Source organism: Alexandromys fortis, unplaced genomic scaffold, assembly GCF_014885135.2.
Source record: "Alexandromys fortis isolate MF-2015 unplaced genomic scaffold, M_Fortis_MF-2015_v1.1 scaffold_36, whole genome shotgun sequence".
Classification (NCBI taxonomy): domain Eukaryota; kingdom Metazoa; phylum Chordata; class Mammalia; order Rodentia; family Cricetidae; genus Alexandromys; species Alexandromys fortis.
In genome coordinates, this window is record NW_026067915.1 from 8,774,698 (window position 1) to 8,796,380 (window position 21,683).

The 21,683-nt window shown below is 51.8% G+C and overlaps 2 protein-coding genes across 2 annotated transcripts; both read left to right on the forward strand.

Moving 5' to 3' along the window:
* The first annotated feature begins 741 nt into the window (after positions 1–741).
* Positions 742–4,365, forward strand: LOC126499814 (uncharacterized). Its single transcript, XM_050139195.1, has one exon. The coding sequence runs from the start codon at positions 742–744 to the stop codon at positions 4,363–4,365; it is 3,624 nt and encodes a 1,207-aa protein (XP_049995152.1).
* A 3,718-nt stretch (positions 4,366–8,083) lies between these two features.
* Positions 8,084–21,564, forward strand: Camkv (CaM kinase like vesicle associated). Its single transcript, XM_050139499.1, has 11 exons — positions 8,084–8,199; positions 16,888–16,991; positions 17,108–17,239; positions 17,470–17,544; positions 17,760–17,898; positions 18,031–18,151; positions 18,306–18,381; positions 18,470–18,606; positions 18,768–18,846; positions 19,008–19,095; positions 19,371–21,564. The coding sequence occupies exons 2-11, from the start codon at positions 16,897–16,899 to the stop codon at positions 19,941–19,943; spliced, it is 1,515 nt and encodes a 504-aa protein (XP_049995456.1). The 5' UTR covers positions 8,084–8,199; positions 16,888–16,896; the 3' UTR covers positions 19,944–21,564.
* The last annotated feature ends 119 nt before the right edge of the window (positions 21,565–21,683 follow it).

The following is a 21,683-nucleotide window of genomic DNA, read 5'->3' on the forward strand; positions in this document are numbered from 1 at the left end:
ATTCCCCATCTTGTAAGTGGCACTTGGTTAACACTGTGGCTACTGCAGCCTAGCCCTGTGCCTAATGCTACGCTCTCATTATGGCCAGAACAAAACGGACACAATGTGACAAGAGCTAGAACATTCTGACTTGAAGATTCTGAGTAGAGGCCCCACCTCCACCACCCCCATACCCACTCCTCCAAGATACCGGTCCTGGGCTTCAGGGACATGTGGCTCTGGGGAGGGGGCTCTATGAGGCACAGGCAGAGGAAAACCATCTGGAGCAGCAGAGACTGCCAAGGAGCTGCTGTCCCTGGAGCGGGCGCAGAAGCAGGGAACACAGGGGAGGGGAGCCTGGGGCTGAGCCTGGGCCCCTCACCCTCTTCTATCAGACATAGTAAAGAGGCACTGTTCCTGCAAAGGGCCAGTGTCAGGGAAGCCCTCAGGCTCTCCCGACTACTCTTCTTCCTTGACCTTACCTTAGCCTTCTCTAGGACACTGTCCTTACTCAGGGGCTGGCCTGGGTAGAGTAGCCACTGATTGGTAAAGGAAGGACAAAGCCCATCTATTGCAGTCTAATGTCATTGAGAGCCCTAAGTTCCTCTGCCTTCTAAAGTCTCCAGAGAAGCACCATCTTCAGTGGGTGGGGCCCCTGTTACTCCATACTTTGTCATTCTTCAGGTCACTGGGGGCAGTGATTGTGTGTGGTCACCATGGCGATGAAGCTGGGGGCAGGGCACCAGGGCATGGAGCAGGACTATGGAAGCCACCAAGAAGGTGGGGGGCCCTGATCCATCGGGCCCCCAGGGCCATCCCCTGTGTGGCAGTCAACAGCCAAAGGGTGTCTTCAGAGGGTCCCAGGGACCATGGATGAGCTCAAGATCTCTATACTTGAAGCAGGGTTTATCACTGTCCACCGGGGCCATCGCTGATGTGGGCTGCAGCTCAATCCCCCAGGCTCCCCTCCCTCAGCCTATTCACCCACTACGCCAGGATTCTGCTCAGGTCAGTAATTACACACAGGGCTTTCAGGACACCCCGAGAAATTCTTCTTCTAATTCATTTCCAAACCCTGCTGTGGGAACCCAAGAGCATCTCCTCATAGACGATGGGACTCAGACTCTACCACTGTGCACGCACAATGACAACACCGACGACAAAACCCAGTATGGCTTCAACCTCTCCCAGATTCAGTTACAGCCTGGGAGGGAAAACAAAGCTCCAGCTAAAGTTCTGGTAGGCTGGGGCAAAGGAATCTGTAACATTAGCCAGATGCTCCCTGTAGATCCCAGGAAGACTCGATGCCTACCCTACCTCTCGGGAGAGAGTGGTGCAGTTGAAGGTCAAGATCCTTTGCAGACTCTGGCTCAGGCTCCAGTCCAAGTTCAGGGGCAGGACAAGGGTCCAGGTATGGCTCAGGCTCCTACCCTAAATAAGACGACTTCTTCACCATCATTGCCTCTTCCAACTTCAATTCAGGCTTCTGCTCCAGCTGTCACTGCAACCCCAGCACCTGCAGCAGCTGCAGTTGAATCCTATACCTTTAGTCCTGACCACCTGACTGTGGCCACTAAAGACCTGCCTCTCGATCTCAAGAACCAATTGTCCATTCTCTTAGATTTTCCCCAAAAGGAGAAAGTGTCCTTTCCTCTTAAGGAGACTCCTTCCACTCCAGCACCTACTCCAGCAGAGTTTCCAGCCCACACCAAAGAGCAAGAGGTTGCCAAGATGCAGGTACCACCCAAACAATCTGAGGACCCTGTAAAGAAATCTCCAGTCCACACCTGCAGGCTAGATACCTCAACACCAGCCTCAGAGTCTCTTGATGCTCTCAAGACACAGAGAAGTAGCCACAAGATTTGCAGTTCTCAGCCAGACATGCAGCCCCCCAAAGCCTGCAGCAACAACAACTGCTCCAATGTGCCACTGCCTGCCTATCAAGGGACTTGCAAAAAGCAGTCCCCACCGCAGACTCCTAGAGAAGCCATGCAGATTCCCATTTCTAGTGCTCCAACCTGCCAGCTCCAGGGTGCTGAAGAAGACCATGTGCTGGTATTTGATATGGCCACAGGCAACACGAGGATGGGGCTGCTATGCCACGATCCCATGGGCTCACGGGCAGTGCTTGTAGGTCTCACGCCCAACCACCCATCGACTCACATCTCTGAAAATATGCTGTATGCTCGGACATTGCCCAGGCCCATCCTCTCCCCTAACAGTGATCACCCCAGCATGTGGTCCACCACAGCCATGCTATCTAGCCCTGTGCCCTCAAGCCTCTCAGAGGGAAGCTACCCAGAGGTAGCCCTGGCTTCCAAGGAGGCCAGACACAACCTAGAGGTGCAGAATTCCTCTGGCCCTGAAACCCCTATCAGGATTGGGATGCTGGCTAGACCTGTTGTACCGGGCACACCCAACCAATATTGTGAAAAGATACCAGCCCAAGTTCCTGATCCTAGCTTGTCCAAATCTGAGGCTGAAAAGATTGACCCTGGCCGCACCATCTGGATGTTGGATTCTCCCAGCATGCAATATGGCTCCACAGTCCAGACTAGAAAATTAGAGTGGATAAAGCCAGATACTGCTTCAACAGCCAATATCCAGACAGTGCTCAGATCTCCACTCCAGGAGAAAGTAGGCAGCAATAACCAGGAAGAGGTTAATTCTGGTCAGCCTAGCGGCCCTCAGGCTGAAGATACTGGTCAGAGTTTCCTCACTGGACAAAACCTCCAGGCTAGACAGCTACCTGTAGCTGAGCAGGGCTCCCTATCTGGTCAGCTCCCCTCTGTCAAACAGCATCCCCTTTCTAGTCCATCTCATCTTGGTGAGCAGACTCCTCTTTCCCTCACCAGACAGGTATCCCTCGCAGTGAAGTCCACCACCACCAAAGAGCCCACCTTTACCTCTGGGGAGTCTGTCCAGCCCTCCACCCAGGGCAATCCTACACACGTGGGAATTATCCGAGTACCCTTGGTGTCTGAGGAGGCCTGCATTTATGTGAAGAGAGATAAAGTTGGAAACAGTAGTGCCCAAAGATCCAGCATACATCTGCTCCCATCCTGGCAACCGGCCGACTCCCACAGGGCCTACCAGGAACAACTGTCCGTGATGACTTTTTCAGGTTGTGAGGACTTGCCCATATCCATGGTGGGCACTAAGTCCCAGAGTGGACATCCGTTCAAGCTGTCGGCTGAGAACGTGACATGCTCACCAGAGGTTGCACATCTGGGTCTTCTCCGAGGGAACTGCTATGAGCTAGTATCCGCTATGGATGCTCTACAGGTACAGTCACCGGTGCTTTGCCACCACTCACCCAGTCCCTATCAGAACATGGCAGCCATAGTGATTGATACAGGCACAGGATTTACCAAATGTGGACTAGCTGGAGAGGACCATGTCCTCAGTGTGGTCCCCTCACAAGTGCAGATGCTGCAGCATCCAGCCCAGGGCCAGCCCCAGTATGTGGTACCTGAACACCAAGAGGGCTCCTACTCTGTACTGAACCGAGGAGTGGTCTCTGACTGGGATGCTCTAGAGGTGCTGTGGCAACACCTGTTCTACTGCAAGCTCCGGGTGAAGCCTGAGGAGATGGCTGTGCTGGTGGCTGACTCCCCCATCTCACCACGTACCAACAGAGAAAAGGTGGCCGAAATACTCTTTGAGCGTTTCCATGTGCCGGCTATGCAGACAGTTCATCAGGCTCTACTGACACTCTACGCTTATGGGCGTACCACTGGGCTGGTGGTGGGGAGCGGCCATGGGACCTCCTATGTGGCACCCATCCTCACTGGGGACCTGGCTCCACTTGACACCTACCGGCTAGATGTGGCTGGTTCTGATCTCACTGATTACCTGGCTCAGCTGCTCCTGGCAGGTGGCCACCCACCATCCAAGGCAGGACTTGTCAGACAGATTAAAGAGGCCTGCTGTTATGTGGCTATGGATATGACCTCTGAGATGGCCCGAAATCAGTCCCAGACTCAGGTGGAGTTTGTACTCCCAGATAAGCAAGTTATCACACTGGGGTCTGAGCGCTTCTGTTGCCCTGAGGCTCTCTTTCAACCCAATCTGCTAGGTCTCAACCAGCCAGGCCTCCCACAGCTGGCCCTGCTAAGTATTAGTCGGCTGGAGGCCAAGCAGCAGGAACAGCTGCTGGCCAATGTGGTTCTGGAAGGTGGTAGCACCCTGATCAATGGTTTCCCTGAGCGCCTGAGACAGGAGCTGGGCCCTGGTGCCACTGTGCTGGGTTCTCCTCACCGTGCAGTTGCTGCTTGGCTTGGGGGTTCCATTATGGCATGTCGGGACTCCTTCCAAAACCTGTGGCTCAGCCGCAGGCAATATGAAGAGGAAGGCCCATGGGCTATCTACAAGTATCAGCTGTAACCTCATAAACATCTGGTTCTGCTTGCTTTAAGTACTGTTGCATGTTTTAGGTGGAGGGTGGTTTGGGGAAGGTAAGACTCCAGACATGGGGTCAATGAGGGGCATCCTGGTTCTTCCAAGGCATACCTAACCTCAACATTCAAGAACCTCATGAGCCTGGAAACCTGCCCTTTCCAAAGACCCCCAAAGCCCCTTGGTCATCATTATCTCTAATCTGGCTTGACCTTTACTGCACCCCAAGGGCAACCACAGAAAATGGCTGCTGTGGGGTTTTGCCCTGTTGCCCTGACGACAAGTGCAATTACCCTTGATTGCCAGCTTGTTGCCATGGTAATTTCAAACATAATGTAATAACCCACACAGCCTAGAGTGAGTCATGAGGTGGGGGTGGGGGGCAGCCCCTTCCCCTAGCTCCAGAAGGAAGGATTGCTTCCGGCTTCCTTCTTGGGCCTCCTTCTGGGGGCTGAGGCCAGCAACATGGACAGTAGCTGAGCAATTCCAAAGATGGCTGCGGGTATGAGGCATTGCCCCCAAGGAGGGTGTCTGTCAGTCTATGCTTCTTGGGGAAGAACCTAGTAAACAACACAAGCACCTCTTAGACTCTAAACCTTGGGAGGGTGTTCTAGCTGGGTTATCAGGAGCTCCAAAATAAGAGGTCATAGGAGTACTGCCTTTGGTGCCCAGGGCAGGTGAGTGCTGGATCCCAGACGGAAGGCACAACTAGAGCTAGGGTAATGAGGCTCCAGCCTGCTCTGCAGGTTCTGCGGAAGTTTTTGACACTTTGACCCTCTAGCTTTGTTGGGAGCTAAAACTATTTACTCTGGGCTCCTTTCTGCTTCCTAGACTCCCCTCCCCTCAACCCAGGCAACTTTTGAATGCTCAATGGTCAGAGTTCTCCTGAGGAGGGCTTTTGCAGAGGCCATTGGTAAGACCAAAAGACTTTTTGGTTTTTGGAGACAGGGTTAAGAGTTTTTATTATCCCTGTGGCTAATGGATAGCTGGAAGCCGTGTCCCTTCACCCAGTATGGCTTTGAACAGAGACTATGAGAGTAAAGTCTGGGGTTGATTCAGTGCATGGCCTGGAAGAGCAGAAAGATAAAATTAAGTTGGCCTTTTAATTATCATACCCCCTTTGTGTGTGTGCACGTATACAGGTGCACATTTGCATACATACGGAAGCCAGAGGCTAACCTTGTGTTGTTTGTTCCTCAGGCAACATTGACTACTAGTTTGCTCCTGAGGCAGGATCTCTCACTGGCCTGGAGCTCATGTATTAGGCTGACTGATTGGCCAGCACACCCCATATAGCCACCTGGCTCTGCCCCCCCAGCACTGGGGATCACATACTCATCACCATGCCTGGTTTGGGGGTTGTTTTGTTTTGTTTTTTGGAAGACAGGATTTCTTTGTATAGCCCTGGTTTTGTCCTGGAACTTGCTCTATAAACTAGGCTGTCCTCGAACTCACAGAGATCCACCTGCCTCTGCCTCCCGAGTGCTGGAATTAAAGGCGTGTGCCACCACCGCCCACTTTTAAATGTGGGTTTGTGGCTAGAATCCAGGTCCTCATGCTTACATCGCAAGCACTTTACTGACAGGTCATATTGCTGCTTGTCCAGAGGGCAGCTGGAGGCTGCCTAAAGCCTAACCCTTGAAGCCGATCCTACCTTGTCTATGTTTCCCCTGGAAGCCGAGGGGCAAGCCATGCCTTCAGGTCATCCTGAACAAACGACATAAACTTGTCTATCCCCACACACACATGAAAGCAAGGGGCTGTTCTGGAGTAGAGCTCAGAAACAGTCAATGATATAAAGTCATCACAGACCTGGCTTGCCCTGGGCACGATCCAGCCTTTTCCTCCGTCTTGCTCAGACAGCTTGATTCAGGCTCCACGATCCCAAGCTTTGTGTCAGACAGGAAGGGGAAGCACAGCTCCAGGGACTAGTTGCTGCATCCATGCACATGTGCCAGCAAGCACGCCTGGATGCACAGGGAGCACAGACACACGTGCCCCTGGGCATCACTGCACACACTGTGCTGTTTCCATCTCCCTTGGCATAAGAGAGCATACATATTCACGTGTACACATATACCCTGCCATGTGCTGTCACCCACGTGCACACTGTGCACAGGACCAAAAAGAGGTGGAGTACTGCCAGCAGCAGGCAAAGCTCTGGGGAACCACCCCTTCCCCTGACTCGAAAGCCCTAATCCAGCTTCTTGGCCCCCATGCTTGGATAAATTATGGTCCTTGAGAATGGTGGAAAACAGGATACATGTGGGTTATGCAAGCCATGTCATGGCTATACCATAAACTCAGAGGCCCAATAGAAAGGAAGGATAGCATGCCAGGTCTTTCATTCATTCTGCAAACCTTAGCTGAGCATTGTGAGATTAGAGCTAGGCTCTGCCTAGCTTGCCAAAAGATTTCTATCTGGTCCTGGGGTAGTTGTTATGATCAAGACTACTCAGTACACAAGGAGCCCAGACACAATGACAGCATGGCCTAGAGGAGGTGACAAAGGCTGGGAAAGATAGAAAGGACTCAAGCTGGCCAGTGGTGGCACACTCCTTTAATCCCAGCATTAGAGAGCAGAGACAGGTGGATTTCTGTGAGTTTGAGGACAGCCTGGTCTACAAAATGAGTCCCAGGAGTTACACAGAGAAACGCTGTCTTGAAAAAGGTCTGAAGGGCTCAACAAGCCCCTCTGGAGGAAATTATCCAGAAGCCTTGAGACAATTAATTCTGTAACAATCTTCTGGTTCCAGTCCCAACTTTACTTGGTTGTTCCCTTCTGTCATTGGGTAATGATTAAGGAACCTTAATCACCATGTGACCCTCTTCTCATGATGGTTGGGCCAGGCAACTCACTAGAAGGGCAAGATGGGATGGAGCCCAGATTCAGACAGTGAAAAACCTAAATCTGGCCTTTATTTATTGTCTCAGGATAGTCCTCAAGACTTGAAGGCAGTGGGACGGGCTTTGGGTCTATTCACTTCTCTGACAAAGGGCAGAAACATGTTTAAGATCTTTATTCAAAACTCCTTTCTAGTAGTTCCATGTCTCCATATCCTAGATCACCTGGGTCACGATGCTTGGAATGTGTTAGGATTATTACAAAGAGAAGAAAGAAGACCCCACACTACATCAGAGGAGGCTCACTGAGCCAGCCAACCTGGCTGGGAATTTAGTTGGAAAGACTTTGGCCTTGCAGGAATTGGTGGTAGGATGATGGTCTGAGGTCCTCACTGTGGCATCTTGTCCATTCCCAAACTGACCACAATTGCACCCCTGTATGTTTATTCCTAGCTAGAGGGTGCTCTAGGTTCTAAATAGGCCCAGCCCTTTGGATCAGGTTTGGGAAACAAGGCATGACCCTAGTCTCCTGGGTCTTCTAGTTGGGAGACATCTGTACAGCTCCAGGACTCAGGCTGGTCTCCCCCCCCCACATTCCTTACTCCCTACTTTGGGACTGGGAAGGCCCCCTTCGCCTCCTGTTGCTGGGTTTAGAGTCCGATGGCCAAAGGGAGCCTAGCAGGTGTTCGCCAACTCCGATGCCAACCTGCATATGCCCTCCCTTAAGTGGGATTCCAGTCTCCGGGTCTGCCAGGGTGGGGGCGGGCCGGGCGAGGAGGCCCCGCCCCCAGCCCGCCCCCGGCCCGGGGTGCGAATCCGCTGCCAGAGAGCGACTGGCGATGCTGGAGGTTCTGGAGTCGAAGCGGCTGCAGCTGGCGCCGCGTCTGCCCCGCGTGCCCGGAGCGGATTCTGCCGGCCGCCCCCGGAGCCCTGCTGAGCCGGTTATCGCTTCCTCCCTGTGACCGACCAGCGTTGCAGGTGCGGAGCGGGGAGGGCTGGGCCGGTGGGGAGGGCGCCTCCTGGATGCACGTTGTGGGGGTCATGAGAGATTGTTTCCGTGGCTAGAGAATCCCCGCGCAGGATGCGCGCGATCGCCGCGAGGACTCTTCTGGGGGTCCCAGTAGGGGCACAGCGCGAGGTTTCTGCAGATGCGAGGTGGGGTGGCATGCGGGGCTGGGCTAAAGTTCCCCCCATTACCTTGGACGGCTTGGGAGCGTCCCAGAAAAAGCCTCTGCAGCTCCGAAATGTAAAAAACATAAACCCTCGAAGATTCGTGGTTCCTCTTATAGGGGTAAGGTCCTGGGGCCGAGCAGTCCATCCTCGTTCCCAGAGCAGTCTCCAGCCCCTCCCAACTGTCCCTGGGGGCCCCCTCCCTCCGATTTGGCAGTCACTAATTTCCATGACAACGGAGAGTTCTTTATGGGCGACAATCCGGAGGGGGCTGGGCTGGGCTGTTGCGGGGCTGGGGGAGGAGGTTCTAAACCCGAGTGGACCAATGCCCCCCAACCAAGTTCAGGCTTCCGAACCTTATCTTGAGGGTCATTTGAGGGGTGGGGGGCGGTGCATGGACACACGTGCGAGGTAGGGGTGCGGGGCTCACATGTTCCTGCTGGGAGGTGCGGGGCTTGGTGCTCACACGTGTGCCTCCCGCATGTGTGTTGCTGTGCCAGCGGGGGCGAGCCAGCAGCACTGGGGAAGGGGGTCAGGGTGGTACCACGGTGAAGAGCAGGGATCCTGGCTGGGACAGCAGGGGACAATTGAAACATTGGCTTCTGTCTTCTTCAGCTTGTATTGCCTGACAGGAGACCCGGGGCTCTTGAGCCCCAGCCCCACAAAAGGGCTGGCAACTGCTTCCCGACCCCAAACCTGCTCTAGCAGAACAGGGCCCCTCCTTGTCACCAAAAGCGCCTATTTAGTCTGTACTACTCTAGATCTTCTGTGCACTACCCCCCAAAACCAGGCTTATCTTCGGGGGCTCCCAGGACCACCTTTGCAGACCTAGGCTGGCTTCCCCTCCCCCTCCCAGTTGATTCCAGGCAGATCCAGTGACTTCTGGGCCTCAGTTTCCTCAGCTTGGAAATTAGTATCTCCATTCCTTTCAGAGCCAGGATGGGACAGGGGTCTCCCTTTCTTTCCTCTTGTAGTGTGGATCCCCAGGTGCCCTACCTGGCTTTATACATAATCTGCTGCAGGCCTTCCTCAGTGTCTGTATTCCGGGGGGAGGGGGCACCAGTTAATAGGCTGGTGTCAGGCCTCTGCTCTGAGGGAAGACCACGGAACCTATGGTCTCTGTTCAGGGAAACTGAGACATAGGGCGTATTGGTGTGCACTTGGTATCCTGTGTATGGCTTGCTTACCGTGCTGTTTTTGGTGCTGCTTTTGGCCCTCCTGAGAAGATCTGCCCAAGACTGAGGACAGTATGAAGCTGAGCCACAAGAAGGGCCCTGGGAACCCAAGACCTGGAGAGTTCAGCTGATTGGGGTAGAGATTGCTGGGGACCCTGGGAAAAGCTAGGGCCGCTGAGAGGGAGGCTCGCAAAGGGAAGGAGTGAGGTTTCTGGACTTCATAGCTGTCCCTCCTATGTTTGTATCTTCAACTTTTGGACCTCTCTTGCCTGCTCCTATAACACAGGGCAAAGGGCTGCGGAACTGTCCTGCTGGGGAACTGCAACAGCTGGCCTCTTCCCCACCAAGAGGCTCCTAGAAGCTGACCTCTTTTTCCTGTGCCTCCCACGCCAAGTTCAGTGTATGTATGTCTCGGGGATGCTGAAGTCTTGAAAGCTAAATGCCAAGGGTAGCTCCTGGCCCAGGGGATCAGAGCACATGGCCATGGAGGTTTTAGGCTGCTGCTGGGCACTCTGAGTCCTCCTCAGAACCTTCTGCTTGCTTCTGTCTTGTATCTGTGTCCTTTTATACTCTGCCGCCTCCTTCTCCTCTTTCCAGAGGAGTCTCCCTTTGTCTCTCTGTGCCCCTGCCTCTCTTTCTTCACTGGTCTCTCTTATGGAAACCAGGGTCACAGAGGCCTTGGGGAAGGAGCCAGGCCAAATTTCAGTTTGGGAAGAGGGACCCTCACTAATACCTATCTCTTCCTCCTCCCCTTGGTTTAAAACTTCCATCACCATAGCAACCCTTTACTCCAGTGCCTTCCTCTGCAGATCCTCTCCTCCAACCAAAGGCATGCAGGGCCTCCAGCGGCTTCAAAGATTGGGACCCCAGGTTCTAAGGCCACTGACAATTGGTTCTTGGATTTGCCTGTATGTGGAGAGCTGACTGTTCTGGAAATAGCAATGGACTACATGCTCACTCCAAAGACTTGCGGGGTGGGGCAGGGGTGGCAGGGGCTCTTTCGTACTCCTGACACAGGTAGAAAGAGTCAGCACTAGGAAAATTCATGGTTGTTTAGCTTGTCGTAGTCCCCTCCCCCCACCCCAGGACTGACTCAAGACAGTGGGCTTGAAGCTTGTCCTGTCTCTTGACACCACATACACTGGAAGGAGGCTGGACTTGTGTCTGAGGTTTCAGCTTTGAGCTAGACAGGATTTGGGCTGGGGCATGTCCATTTGCAAGAGGAAACTCAGTCCTAATCGCCAAGAGAGGAGAGGAAGGGAGGGAAAGAAAGAAGGGTGCCTGCAGGCTGGTGTTAACAGCTGCCACTAAATTGGGAGGTGTTGCCTACAGTCAGGAGTCAGCGGGAAGCCTCCTGGGCCCTTCCTGGCCTCTCTAGATTTACTGCAAGCTCTAGAGCCCCACATGGCAGAGGCCAGGGCAACAGGAAACTTCATTTATGGATTTTAAAGGTGAGACCTGAAGCAAGCTGACCCCCAATTTCCATGGAGGAAGCTCCAATGTGTGGGGTCTTTGACCTCTGTTTCAGTTGGAGTTCACCTGTCTCAGATTTGCCTAAAGATCCAGTAGGGCTCCTAGAGACACTTTATTACTAGGGCACCAAATAGACAAAGGCTCAGTGAATCACTGAGCCCAGTAGCCAAGCTCCAGTAACGAACCGGAGAGTTGAGCTCTGCAGTTTGCAGAGCCCGCTAGTGCGGAGGACAGTGGTGGTGTAGTTCTGCACAGCTCTCATGCTCCCTTTGGGCAGTCCCAGGTATATGCTGTTTATTTCCTTGGCAGAGAGAAAAAGGAATTCTGTCTCCCGGATAGTGGCTGCAGTGGGGCTCCTGTGCCCTGCCTGGGCCAATGTGGGCCTGACCAGGTTCTGAGTTGTTGGGAAGAAAACAACTTTTGTCGGCTGTTGATTTGGGGCCGTGAGGACGAGAAATACCACTCTCTTTCTGCTTGGCCTCCTACCTTCTTCAAGCTGTCTCTAACCCACTCTTAGAGTTTTGGGGCCAGAGTCCCTCTGTTGCTGAGAGGTACCAAGGGGCTTGTTGTACACAGCCTACAGCCTCGCTGGAGCAACAACAGATGGTGGAATAAGTGGGGGTGGTGGGTACTGATTGAAAACATGGTTCCCCTTTCTTTTCCCTTCACCCTGAAAGATTTAGGTGTATAAGTGAATTCTGTTAGAATGTTGGGGAGGGGGTAATAATTGGGTGATGTCTGGGTGTCCAAAGTAGAGGGGAGCAGTGGTGAAGTAGATCTGTCCCTGTCCCCATCATTGCAACCTGTGGAACATGGCGGTAGACTGACAACACTGTGAGCTTTCCATGGGAGAGACAGACCCCAAGACCAGCCCAGGTCCCATGGACATGAATGCATATGCACAGCCAAAAGCTGGCACCAGAATCAGGGACCGGCATACACAAAACCTCCTACCTACACCACCTTGGCAGAGGCAAGATGGATGTTGGAATAGGGAGGGAGGTGGAGCTTGGAAAAGGTATCTCAGAAAAGGGCCTTTTGCATCGGGCCTTGGAGGAGCATCAGGATTGTTTCAGACAACTTGTTACATGGACAACTTTATGATGTCAGAATTTGTACTGGAAGAACATTCTGCTCTGGTTTTGGTTCCTTGCCCATGTGGAGGCTGCTCCACAGGACAGCCAAAGTAGGTAGCGCTCTTTACAATGCCTACACTTCCTGCCATTGAGCAGACACACTTGAGCTGGCGAATCCACCTGTTGTTGGACATTCAGGTAGTTGCTGATTCCTTTTTAATGTTATAAATAACTCTGCGGTGACAAATGGGATTCCCATGGGAGTCTTTGGGGGGAAGGGTACTCGTATCAGAGGGAACAGAATAACAAAACAACAGAATTAAGAATGATCCCTGCCCAGTCCTTCTGGGAGACCTGTAAGCCAAGGTGACATCATCCTGCCCTCAGATCCATCCTGGGAGGGGAACTGCTCTCCCTCAAAAGAATAAATAAATACCCTTAGAGTACACGGGGACCGATGCAGGCCTCTTTCTTCAGATGTTGCCGCCGTGTGGAGGTGGGCAGCTGGCAGAGGTGCTGCTACCTGAGCCCCTGCTCCCAGCTGCAAGAATGAAATTTCAACCACACCTATGCAGGTGCAGGCCCAGGATTTTGGACATAGTGGCAAAGACATACCGCTGATATCTTCAAAGTGCCTCCTCTGCCTCTGTGGTATTTTGCTGATGGCTTGAGTCCTGGCTTGAATCACACTGATGAAATGCATTTTTATTCCCCAAGCTCAAGCAATGCGGATGAAGAAGTTACGGAATTTGATCCCTAATGAGGAGGACACATCCAGGGAGGGTTGTGACCCCTGGGAATTGTGTAGCTGGCCTCTGCTTGGAAGAAAGTGATTGGCAGCCAGGATTGTCCATAGGTCTTGTCTAGAGTCTGACTTTTGGTCCCAGCTGGCAGAGTCCTCCTTGCTAAGGGATATTGCCACTGTGTCTTCAGATAGGGGGATCTTTAGGTGCTCAAGGCCCCATATCAAGCAGTTTATGGAGGCAGAGGCAGCAGAGCGGTTTCAGTGAGGCTTCAGTGTAGAGCTCGGTGTAGCTACAGGCTGGCACTAAAACTAAACAGACTTTTTGGAAGCCAGCTCGGGGGTTAGATCTATAAAGGTAGACACCGCCATCTCCCTCAGAACAAGGGCAGCGGGTGCCTTTTCCTTTGGATGCCGGGGCCAGCCATTCAGCACTGCAATTTAGAATTGAACTGTAACTGGCAGTGGAGGCAGGGCACGGTGCTCCAGGTGCAGAGTTCCTACAGCCTACTGAGCCAGCAATAACTGGACTGAGTCTCACACCTGGCCCCTGTGTGCTCCTGCAGTAGTTTAGCGCTAGGCAGGCTTGTCTTGCCTTTCCATAGCATCACCCCTGCATGCTTCCTGGCAAAGCATTCTCCCCACCATAGAACTCCTCCCTCTAGATACACCCCAAACATGTCTGAATTCAATATTTACTAAATCCATCAAAGAAATCATGATAAAAATTCTAAAGGAAAATTAAATGAACAGTATCAGAGATGGTGGCTCATGCCTATAACCCTAATACTCAGGGATAGAGATAGAAAGACAAGGAGTCCAAGGCTAGCCTCTGCTATATAGTAAGTTTGAGCCCTATTTGAATTACATGAGACCCTGTCTCAAAAAAATTAATAAGGAAAAAATACAAATTTGAACCTTCAATATTCACTTCTTTGCACTAAAGAAAATCCCTATTTCCTTTTATGCCCTAAAAAAGTATGCCCCCACACCCAACCCCAACAAATATTTATTTTTGTGTATGTGTGCGCACGCGCATGTGTGCACGTTGTGCACGTGTGTGTGAGCACTCATGTCTGTGGCTACTCAGGAACCAGAAGAGAAGCATCAAATGTTCTCTGTCACTCTCCACCTATTCCTTTGAGACAAGGTCTCTCCCTGAACCTGGGGTTTGCATTTTCTTGGGCTAAGTTAGAAGTCACAAACCCCAGAAGTCCTCTTTTTCCACCCTTGGAGCTGGGGTATCAAGATATTCAAGAGACCTGACTTGTGTGGGTTCTAGGATTCAAACTCTGGCCCTCATAACTGTGCACCAAGCTCTCTTAACTCCTGAACCATCTCTCCAGATCTGGGCGAGTACATTTTTACCAAGATATAAAGTACATTCAGGTTGAGCAACAGGTCTTCCAGAAGCTCTTAGGTGCCCTAACGCAGTCAGCCTATCCTGTTCCTTAGGAGGAATCAGTGTGTGACTCCCAGAACTTGTTTTTTGTATGGTGTTACTTCTGAGTTTGAATCCGCAGCAGCATGGTGAGTTCTGCCTGTTTTGAGCTCTCTCAGTAGACGCACACTACATGCGTTCTTTCCTGTTTCTATCAACACTGTTTTTTGCACGATAGGCTATTTGGCTGAGTAGAACCATAGCTCCTCCATTTCCTTTGCAGCACAACATTCTATTATATGACTATGCCACAATACACCCTGCTGCTGGTGGATATTTGGGCTCTTTCCAGCTTGTAGCAATTATGGATATGGCAATTATGAGCATTCTTACACAAGTGTCCCGAGGCATAAATGTATGCCTGCCTCTCTCCCTTCCGCCCTCTCTTTGACAGGATCTCCCTATGTAGCCCAGGTTGGCCTGGATCTCCTAGGGCACAGTTGGCTCAAATGTATGCATTTCAGTGGAGCAAATATTTAAAGTACATAGTGTGGGCTTGAGAAATTGTGCAGTGGTTAAAAAGAACAGGCTGCTCTTCCAGAAGGCCTGGGTTCAGTTCCCAGCACCCACACAACAGCTCATAACTGTCTATAACTCCTCTTCCAGGGGATCCAACCCCCTCTTCTGGCTTCCATAAGCACTAGGCTCACATATTGTGTACAGGCATACACGAAGGCCAAATAACCATACACATAAAAATAAATGATCATAAAAAGAAAAGAAGCTCATAGAGTATATGTGTCTGACAAAAACTGGGCCTGTCCTGCCCTTTCTGATAAAGTCTCCTGTAGACTATGCTGCCCTTGAACTCGTCAAGTAGCTGAGGCTCCCTTGAACTCCTTGATCTCCTGCGTCCACCTCCTAAGTGCTAGGATTTCAAATGTGCACCAAACCTGTCTCCCAGCTCTTTCAAAGGGGAATTGCCCTCTTTCAGCAGTGTTCATTTTGTCCACAGCTTCACCAACATTTGGCATCTCTAGACCACCAGAGATAAATAACTATCGTATGGGGGAAAGCTCAGCCCTAGACAAAGAACTACAGACTACTAAGAGTTGCTGAGAGTAGAAGGATAGTCTTCCCCATGGAAGAACACACCAGTTGATTATCCAATACCAAATGGTCATCCCTGAAATTGTACATTGAAATAACAGTATATGGGGACTGGAGAGATGGCTCAGAGGTTAAGAGCACTGACTGCTCTTCCAGAGGTCCTGAGTTCAATTCCAGCAACCACATGGTGGCTCACAGCCATCTATAATGAGATCTGGTTCCTTCTTCTGGCATGCAAGCATACATGGAAGGAATGTTGTATACATAATAAATAAATAAATCTTTAAAAAATAACTATATGGTCCTAGCAGGTTATATAATCAGAAACACACACACACACACCACAACAACTAAAGAAAAAGAGGCCATGCATTTGATTAGAGCAAGAGGGAAGGATGGGAAGGGGGAAATGATAATTATATTATAATCTTAAAAAAATTTTCCAGGCGTGGTGGTGTACACCTTTAATCCCAGTACTCAAAAGACAGAGGCAGGACCAACCTGATCTATAGAGTGAGTTCCAGGACAGTCAGGGCTGTTACACAGAGAAACCCTGTCTTGAAAAACAAAACAGAACAAAAATTGCTATAATAGACTTAAATTTATGTTCGTGGAATTTTAAAGATTTATTTATTTATTGGTTTTTCAAGACAGGTTTTCTCTGTGTAACAGCTCTGGCTGTCCTGGAACTCACTCTGCAGACCAAGATGGCCTTGAACTCACAGATCTGCCTGCCTCTGCCTCCCAAGTGCTGGGGTTAAAGGTGTGCACCGCCACTGCCTGGCATCATTTCTTTTTTGAAATGGGGTTTCACACTATGGCCCAGGCTGGCCTCAGACAAATCCTCATGCATCCATTTTCCGAGTGCCAGAACAGGAAATGTGAGTCATTATACCCGACTTTAAAGAAATTGTGCGGTTTTTTGTTTGTTTTGTTTTAAAATTACACTTATTTATTTTGGGGGACAGTATAGTATGTGCATGGAGGTCAGAGGGCAATTTGTAGAAGTTTGTTCTCTCCTTCCATCATCTGAGTCCCAGAGCTCAAACTCAGGTTTGGAGGTAAATGCCATTACTGGTGAGTTGTCTAGCTAACGCTAAAGAAGTTGATGGTTTAATCCCATTGCTGGAGAATTAGAGTCAGGAGGATTCCAGCAAGTTCCAGACCAGCTTGATCTACATGTTGAGTCCAGGGCAGCTAGGGCTATATAGTGAGACCCTGTCTCAAAAATCAGAACTAAATAAGTAAACAAATTGTTCTGTATGTCTTTTCAGCTATATATAATGAAAAACTATTTCCTAATATGTCAACTTAGTAAGTTTTTGCTTAGTTGGAGCTGTTGCATTTCAGACAGCCAGACTGAGTGGTTGTAGTATGTCCTGAAAAAGCAAAGTAGATACATGTTTGCCTACTTTGCCCTTTGCTTGACCTGAGCTGGGCTGGGGTTTCCCAAAAGCAGATTTAATGTTGTTGGAGGTGGGGCACTGGGGAATAGAAAATGATGCCGCTGAGCCAGACCCCATCTTGCTTGCATCTTAGAGCCTAGCAATGCCGTTTGGGTGCGTGACTCTGGGTGACAAGAAGAACTATAACCAGCCATCGGAGGTGACTGACAGATATGATTTGGGACAAGTCATCAAGACGTGAGTATTGGGTATATTGGGCAATGATGGGTGGATGGACCAGAGTTGGGGAAGAGGGAGTGGAGTGTCCCCTGTCCCAAGGCTTAGAGGCTAAGCAGAGTGCCTGCTGACTTCAGTGAGGAGTTCTGTGAAATCTTCCGGGCCAAGGACAAGACAACAGGCAAGCTGCATACCTGCAAGAAGTTTCAGAAGCGGGATGGCCGCAAGGTGCGGAAGGCGGCTAAGAATGAGATTGGCATCCTCAAGATGTGAGTGTGAGGACTGATGGGAGATAGCAGGGAAGGGCTTAAAGGGCAGGGGGCCTCAGAAGTACCAGTTAGTCTGTTAGAACCACCCACTGTAGACACAGAGCTTCTTGGCCTCGCCCCGCCCCGACTACTGACTCCTCCCACTTAGTCTGTTAGAACCACCCACCGTAGGAATCAGAGCTTCTCTTGGGTTCGCCCTGCCCCGTACTGACTCCTCTCACTCTTACTAGGGTGAAGCACCCTAACATCCTGCAACTGGTAGATGTGTTTGTGACCCGCAAGGAATACTTCATCTTCCTGGAGCTGTGAGTACAATTCTGGGGTTCCAGGATCTTCCAGACCCTAGGGCCTTTTCTTTTTCCTCCCTTTATAACTAAAGAAACCCACTTTTGGAACCCTAGTGGTCCCAAAGCCCTGGGTCCTGCCCAGCCAAATGCCTGGTACAAGTCAGGCTTCCCAAATGCTCCTGCCCTACCCCCCGATCCTGCCCACGCCGGGCTCAGGGGCTGGTGTCCCTCAGGGCCACGGGGAGGGAGGTGTTTGACTGGATCCTGGACCAGGGCTACTACTCGGAGCGAGACACGAGCAACGTGGTGCGGCAGGTCTTGGAGGCTGTGGCCTACTTGCACTCACTCAAGATTGTGCATAGGAACCTCAAGGTAAGGCCAGAGCCAGAGTGACTGGATTGCTTGGTAACTGGGAATGGAGTGAGTGCCACACTGGGCTCTTGTCCAGCTTCTGAGGCCCTCATGATAACCTCTGCTCCCACTCCACCATTCTCTTCTGGACAGCTGGAAAACCTAGTGTACTACAACAGGCTGAAGAACTCAAAGATTGTCATCAGTGACTTCCACCTGGCTAAGCTAGAGAATGGCCTCATCAAGGAGCCCTGTGGGACCCCGGAGTATCTGGGCAAGGAGGGATGGGACAGGGGATGGTGGAGGGACAGCCTTCAGGGAGAGACTTTGGGGTAGGGAGAAGTCTCTGGCCCTGAAAGTGGGGATGGATGGTACAATACCTGGTTGGCCTGAGGCTAACCAGCAGATCTACACTTTCCTTTCTTTAGCGCCAGAAGTGGTAGGAAGGCAGCGGTATGGACGCCCTGTGGACTGTTGGGCCATTGGTGTCATCATGTACATCCTGTGAGTGAAAGGGCACATAACTGGACTTGCAGCCAGGTGGGCTGGGCGGTTGTTCTGTGGCCTCCCTAGGTGACCCTGCTCTATGTAGCCTTTCAGGCAACCCACCCTTCTATGAGGAGGTAGAAGAAGATGACTATGAGAACCATGACAAGAATCTCTTCCGCAAGATCCTGGCTGGTGACTATGAGTTTGACTCTCCATACTGGGACGATATTTCTCAGGCAGGTGAGGAGATGGCCAGCATGTGGGCAGAGCAAAGGGCAGTAAGGAGGGAGGCGCTGCTCTCAGCTTCTGCTGGATTCTACTCCTGCTCCCCAGCCCATTCATCACAGCTAGACAATGAGATGGGGCGCCCATGCCTAGCCCATCCCTGGCTTTGTCCCCAGCCAAAGACCTGGTCACAAGGCTGATGGAGGTGGAGCAAGACCAGCGGATCACTGCAGAAGAGGCCATCTCCCACGAATGGTGAGCAGGGTCCCGTGGAGAAAGGGAGTTGAGGCTAAGTTCTGGTTACCCTCTGAACTTCTTACACCAGGAGTCCTTATCCTTGAGGCACAGAGGGAAGGGCTGTGTTGTCTCCATGAAGGCACAGAGTGTCCTATCTGCGGCACTTGCCTCCTTTCTAGGATTTCTGGTAACGCCGCTTCTGATAAGAACATCAAGGATGGTGTCTGTGCCCAGATTGAAAAGAACTTTGCCAGAGCCAAGTGGAAGGTAGGGTTTGGCTCGCTTTCTTCTTGGCCCAATTCCAAGTGCTTCTTCTTGCACCCACAGTTCCTTGCTGCCGCTGCACCTCTTCAGCTGAACACAAATTTTTCTCAGGCTATCATATGCGGCTTCTAGCTTCTGCTATTATCTTAACTTGAAGTACTGAGCAGCTGGGTGGCCAGAGGCAACTGTGGTACTATGGAAGGAGATGGGTTAGCCGTTTTGAAGGAGTAGATCCAGCAAACCTCACCACGAGCTTTTCTTCACTGTCCTCCTTGCAGAAGGCTGTCCGAGTGACCACTCTCATGAAACGTCTCCGGGCACCAGAGCAGTCTGGCACAGCTGCAGCCCAGTCCGCTTCAGATACTGCCACTCCTGGGGCTGCCGGTGGGGCCTTTGCAGCAGCTGCAGCTGCAGCTTCTGGGGGTAGTGCTCCTGCAGCCACAGAGGGCGATGCTGGGGCTGCTGCCAAGAGTGATAATATAGCCTCTGCAGATCGTAGTGCTACCCCAGCCACAGATGGCAGCGCTACCCCAGCCACAGATGGCAGCGCTACCCCAGCCACTGATGGGAGCATCACCCCAGCCACTGACGGGAGTGTCACTCCAGCTACTGACAGGAGTGCTACACCAGCTACCGATGGGAGAGCTACCCCGGCTACAGAAGAGAGCACAGTGCCCGCCACCCAAAGCGGGGCCGGGCCAGCTGCAAAGGCAGCTGCCACCCCTGAGCCGGCTGTGGCCCAGCGGGACAGCACAGCTCTAGAGGGTGCCACAGGCCAGGCTCCTCCCTCTAGTAAAGGAGAAGAGGCTACTGGCTGTGCCCAGGAGTCTCAGAGGGAGAAGACAAGCTGAATGGGCAGCCTGTTGGGGGCTTTGAGGGATGGGAAATAGGGTGGGAGTGTGGATGAGGGGCTTCTCATTGTATATAGAGTCACTGGCATGATGCCCTAGCTCCCCCAAGCTCCTTCATCCCAGTGGGGCATGCCTGGGGGCCATGGGAGAGCAGTCTTGTCTCCTGTGTGGATGTGTGTGAGTGGTGGGCAGGCCAGAGGCAGGGCCAGCCCTAGCCCCTGCATGGATTCCTTGTGGCTTTCCTGTCTTTTGCTAGCTTCACCAGTTTCTGTTCCTTGTGGGATGCTGCTCTAGGGAAGAAACTCAGGGGGTCCTTGCTCTCCTTCTCCTTCCTTCCTGCCTCATCATTTCCCCAGGCAGGCCCTGCAAGTCTCGTACTTTCCCAGGCCCTAAATTGGGTGGCCTTGCCCTGAGAGCTGGTCCTCCAGCGAGGCCCTATCAGCAGTGTTAGGCTCCTGCACATAAAGGTGTGTATCTGCGGTGTGTGAGCTGCTCTAGGGGTAGACACTGGCTGCTTGAGAGGACTCAGAAATCTAGGGCAGTGTGCTTTAAGTCAAGTCTGGTCACATGGTTGGGGGCACTGCACGTTAGCTATGGGGATCCTCAGATGTGGGAGAGAGAATGGGTAGAAAGGTAGAAGCTTCCATCTTTTCCCCTGGGTAGGCCCTCTGAAGATCCTTGTGTTATTTCTTGCCTTCCTTTGTCCTGTAATGGGTTGCTCTGTATCCCGATTCTTACGAAATTCTAAAGGAAGGGAGAAACAGGATGCAGCGATGAGACCTGGGAGAACAGTGTAGGGCCAGCACCAGGGCCCCAACCTAGCTGGGTCCTTCCTCTGAGTGGGATAGGGAGGGCTGGTCTTCCTAGATGCCACTACCCCCATGGTCTTCCTAGATGCCACTACCACAGGAAGAGATCTTACCTGTGGCCACCTCACACAGGCTCAGGCTATAAATCCTCTTCCTCCCAGGGAGGCATGGCAGTACCTCATAGGCTGCTTGCAAGTTTGCTCTTTACAGCGGCAGATTTTCTGCTCTTTGTTCAGCAACATGGAGAGGATTTTCCTCTATTTCTGCTATGACGGGCTGAAGTATCACTCAGCCATGTTAAGTTGCTCTTGCTGGGATGAGGAAGCAGAATAAGATTCCTCGGTCCTGGAGGATGCTCTTGACAGGTGCCCTTGGTTCAACCCTATCACAGCCTGAACAGGCAGCCACGCTGGTCCTTGCCTTAGCTCGGCACTCCATGGTGGTCCTGCCCTTCTCCCTGCATGCCTGTGGGTCTGCTCTGGTATGTGAAGGTTGGTGGGCTAACTGTGTGCCTACTGAACCTGGCAAATAAACGTCACCCTGCAAAGCCTCTGGCCACCCTCTTGCCTTTGCTTCCTCTGTCCCATGGGAGGCAGCGGGGGAGGGGAGAGGCTGATGCTCAGTGCATTGCTTGGGGTGAAAGTGTAGGTCACCCGTTCTAATGAATACTTGGGTGGTGTTGCTGGGGATCCTCTGGACTCTAGAGAACCATGTGAGTGATGTATTTCAGCCAAGAACTATCCCTGAGTGAGTGCCTGAAGGGCTGACGCTTTTCCAACTCTTGTGGACCAAGGAGCCTTTGTCTTAACTTGGACATAGAGATGGGATCCACTCAGGACCAACCATTCCAGGGAGAGACCTTGCTTGTGGCCAGAGTGGGCCTCTTTGGGCTGGGGAGAGGGTAGGATTGCACAAAAGTTCTGTGCTGTAT